The sequence below is a fragment of the Pistacia vera genome, unplaced genomic scaffold, assembly GCF_008641045.1.
Source record: "Pistacia vera cultivar Batoury unplaced genomic scaffold, PisVer_v2 Contig179, whole genome shotgun sequence".
Lineage (NCBI taxonomy): Eukaryota > Viridiplantae > Streptophyta > Magnoliopsida > Sapindales > Anacardiaceae > Pistacia > Pistacia vera.
In genome coordinates, this window is record NW_022195887.1 from 446,596 (window position 1) to 450,088 (window position 3,493).

General features: G+C 34.2%; 1 protein-coding gene across 1 annotated transcript; it reads right to left on the minus strand.

The window, feature by feature from the left end:
• Positions 1 to 360: 360 nt before the first annotated feature.
• LOC116126315 (exopolygalacturonase-like) lies at positions 361 to 1,947 on the minus strand. Its single transcript, XM_031412011.1, has 4 exons — positions 1,813 to 1,947; positions 1,427 to 1,720; positions 788 to 1,300; positions 361 to 657 (listed from the first exon to the last, which is right to left on the minus strand). The coding sequence occupies exons 1-4, from the start codon at positions 1,945 to 1,947 to the stop codon at positions 361 to 363; spliced, it is 1,239 nt and encodes a 412-aa protein (XP_031267871.1).
• Between the last annotated feature and the right edge of the window lie 1,546 nt (positions 1,948 to 3,493).

Consider the following 3,493-nt stretch of genomic DNA (forward strand, 5'->3'; position numbering starts at 1 on the left):
GGGAGAGAAAAAAGGAAAAGAAATAGATTTGATACAAGTTTTGGACTCCATTGGTATATATGCGACTGTAATATGATATCTCAAATCTTGATAAATACACAAGTTACAACACAAACATAACTGAAAAGAAATTAACGGTGTCATGGATGAACCAACATAAATAATATAAAAAAATAAATAATTTATTTCTGATTGATAAACAGTAAAATTTTGGTAATGATAGAGAGTAGGTGCATTTATTCTACTCTACCACTCAGAAATCTACAACGTCCAAATCATGGATCATAAAAGCATGAAAGGGTTGACTTTATTGTAGAAAGAAATTCAGGATTTGAGCAGGGTGTGAATTCCAAAATTGAATCATAGTTCCTTACTTCCAGAATCATTTTTCTCCTTTTTTTCACCTCCACCCTTGTCGCCGATCTCAACTGGGGCCCTACATGCGGGCGGGTTCATTTTACCAACAACGTTTGGTTTAACATTACTACACTCTGATGTAACTTGTCCATCTTGTCCACTGTATGAGAGGTCAATCTCACTAAGCTCCACACCTTCACATGTACCAGAGCTACAAGCAAGCTTTACAGCACACGGATTTGCTGAGGTTCCCTTTATATTTTTGAAGAAGACATTGTTCAGCTTAACTTTTGAATGACCCTGAAAAAATTCAAGACATTTAAGTGAATATGTTATGACTAATTAATTATATTCTCGTTGTTTGAAAAGGAAGGACATGTAATATAAATATTAATTGAGCTAGCATTTTTTTTTCTGGAAAGTAGTATACCTGAGCACATGATTTTCCGGGGCAATAGTTTTGATCTATAATAATAGGATTAGTGACATTGTTCATAGTAAGATCCTCAAAATGCAAATCACTTGCTGCGTTTTCATAGAGATCAGGCCAACTTTTGATTCTCACACCATTGTCAGTATTGGTGAAATTGCAATCCTTGATAGTGATTCCAGTTAGAGGTTCCTCATCTTGGTATTTTCCTAAACTTCCAACGCTGATACCATGACCAGGCCCACAGTTAACTTTTGTGATGGAAACATTTTTGGTTCCACCAAGAAAGGAGATACAATCATCACCTGTTCCGATTGTTGAATCACAAACCCTGATGTTAGTTGAGTGTCCAATGTGTATTCCATCTGTATTTGGGCTATCGGCTGGCGCAGTTATCCTTAGGCGGTTGAGATCTACATTATTGCAGCCTACGACGGCCATATGAAATTGTTTAGCGTTTATCGAACATATATCTTCGATAGTCCCGTCGGTAATGTAGTTGAACTTGACACTCTATTCGAATTTTAGGACACAAGAAAAAAAAAACAATTCATAGATTAGTACCATATTGATATGATCATAATCATTCATTAAAAACATTTCCTAACAGTGCAAGCCTTAATTCATTAATAAACTTACCATGGGAAGCTTCTCCAAGGCACCACCTTTACATTTTTCCCAAACTTTGGCTCCTTCGCCATCAAAAGTTCCACCACCAAATAGTTTAAACCCTGTGATTTTATTAAACTGAATCCAAGAATCATCTGTGATTTGATCTTCTGTGGGCTTTAAGGTGCCTTTAAATTCAACCTCAACAGAAGCTTTGCACGGACCTTCGAGAAGCACTTTTCCTGCTGTGTATGTTCCTGGTGGAATCAACACTCTGCTTGGAGCAGGTGATTGACACGCTTCGTTCCATGCCTTAGTCAGAGCCTAATTAAGAAGTACATGAAATCAAAGTTAAGATAAAATTAATTTTAACGACAAATATTAATTGCAGCAGAGCCATGAGGCTTAATTATTACCTCAGTGATACAGCCACCGTTCTTTCCACCAAATTTACTTATATCAACAATTGCACCCTCATGAGCTTTAGCTGTTGATACCAACGATAACAAAAATAATAATGATAAAATGGCTATATTTATCAATTTCGCCATCTCTTGAATTTGGTTTTGGTGTTGCTGTTAATAATTGTTTGAATGAAATATGAAACGTCTTAACCCCGTTTTATAGTAGAGGGAAGAGTGAAGAAAGATGATGGCCAATAATTCTAGGAGCCAACCGTTGGCTAATTTTATGCTACGTTTGAAGAATGTAATGGTTATATTTATTTACTATTATTAGCTTTTTCCAATTTTAACAAACTCCAGTCAGCTTAGGAAACTAAAAGTAAGGCGACTTTAACAGTTTGTTTTTGTGGATATTAATTAAATCTCTCTTTTAATTATTGTTTGATTATGTACATCTAATTATTAATTAAGGTATTGATGACAAAGACAATTTGATAAAAGCAAAGCATTTATTTTTATATTAAACTAGAGTTTATAATAGTATTATGCATGTTCAACATTTAGCAATTACAGTATATATACAACAATTAAAAACAAATCTCCTAAATCAGAATTTTCATAATCATTTTATTAGGCCACGAATTCGTTTGAAAAGTTATATTTACAGTTGCAAGTATTAAGCATGCCTTATCCTCCGGATCCTTGACCTTGCAACACCAAATAATTAAATTAATTAATTCAAGTATAGTGTTAATTATCATGGCATGGAGTAAACAACTTTTTCCAACCCAAGGTTTGCCTTAATGACACTTTTCTACCCAAAAAGTTTCAAAATACCTGTTTCCCACCCAACGTTTATATTTTGTTAATACCCAAAATATACTTCACTTTTTCAACCAACGTTCAACGAGTTACCATGAGCCAGGGTAGGAGAGTTTTTGTAGAGTAAAGGCTAAGCCAGGGTAGGAGAGTTTTTGTAGAGTAAAGGCTAGTGGATCGAATATTGTGGTTATCAATTGAATATTAGCCTTCGGAATCAGCCAAAAATAAGCTAAAAACACGAACCTCTAACTTTGCGGTGACCAACAATCGACGAGAAATCAGGTGTCAAAATAAAAAGGGTTTAACTTTGGGTGGGAAAGTGGTATTTTAAAACTTTTTGGGTAGAAAATTGTCATTAAGGGAAACATTGTGTTGGAAAAAGTCGTTTACTCTCATGGCATGCTCATTTAATTCCTGTAAAAGAGAGTTTATAGCGTTTCTGAAAAGTAATTTTATTGATAGTAATTAGCTCATATATTTAGAATCATACCAAAAGGATGAGAATTTTTGTCATAATGCATCACCTGATTATTCATATTTTTATGGATGAAAAAATGATGATATTGTTGGAGTAGGTGCCCTAGAGCCAATCTATTATTGTAAAATTAACTCAGTGATAAATGTTTATTATCAATAAAAGACATATTCTTCTATATCGTATAAATCATAATTATATGTAATGATATATGTCCTTAGGATGGTAGAACTATAATGAGGGTATCAAGTGTTTCAAATCTTGATATTGAGAACCCTATGATTACATATGGTGGCCATTCTAGTAATGTTCGTAGCCCTAGTATTATTCTGACCAAGGACACAGATAATACGATAAGGCTATCATAGTGTTGAATGACCCTGTCGAAAGGCAGTG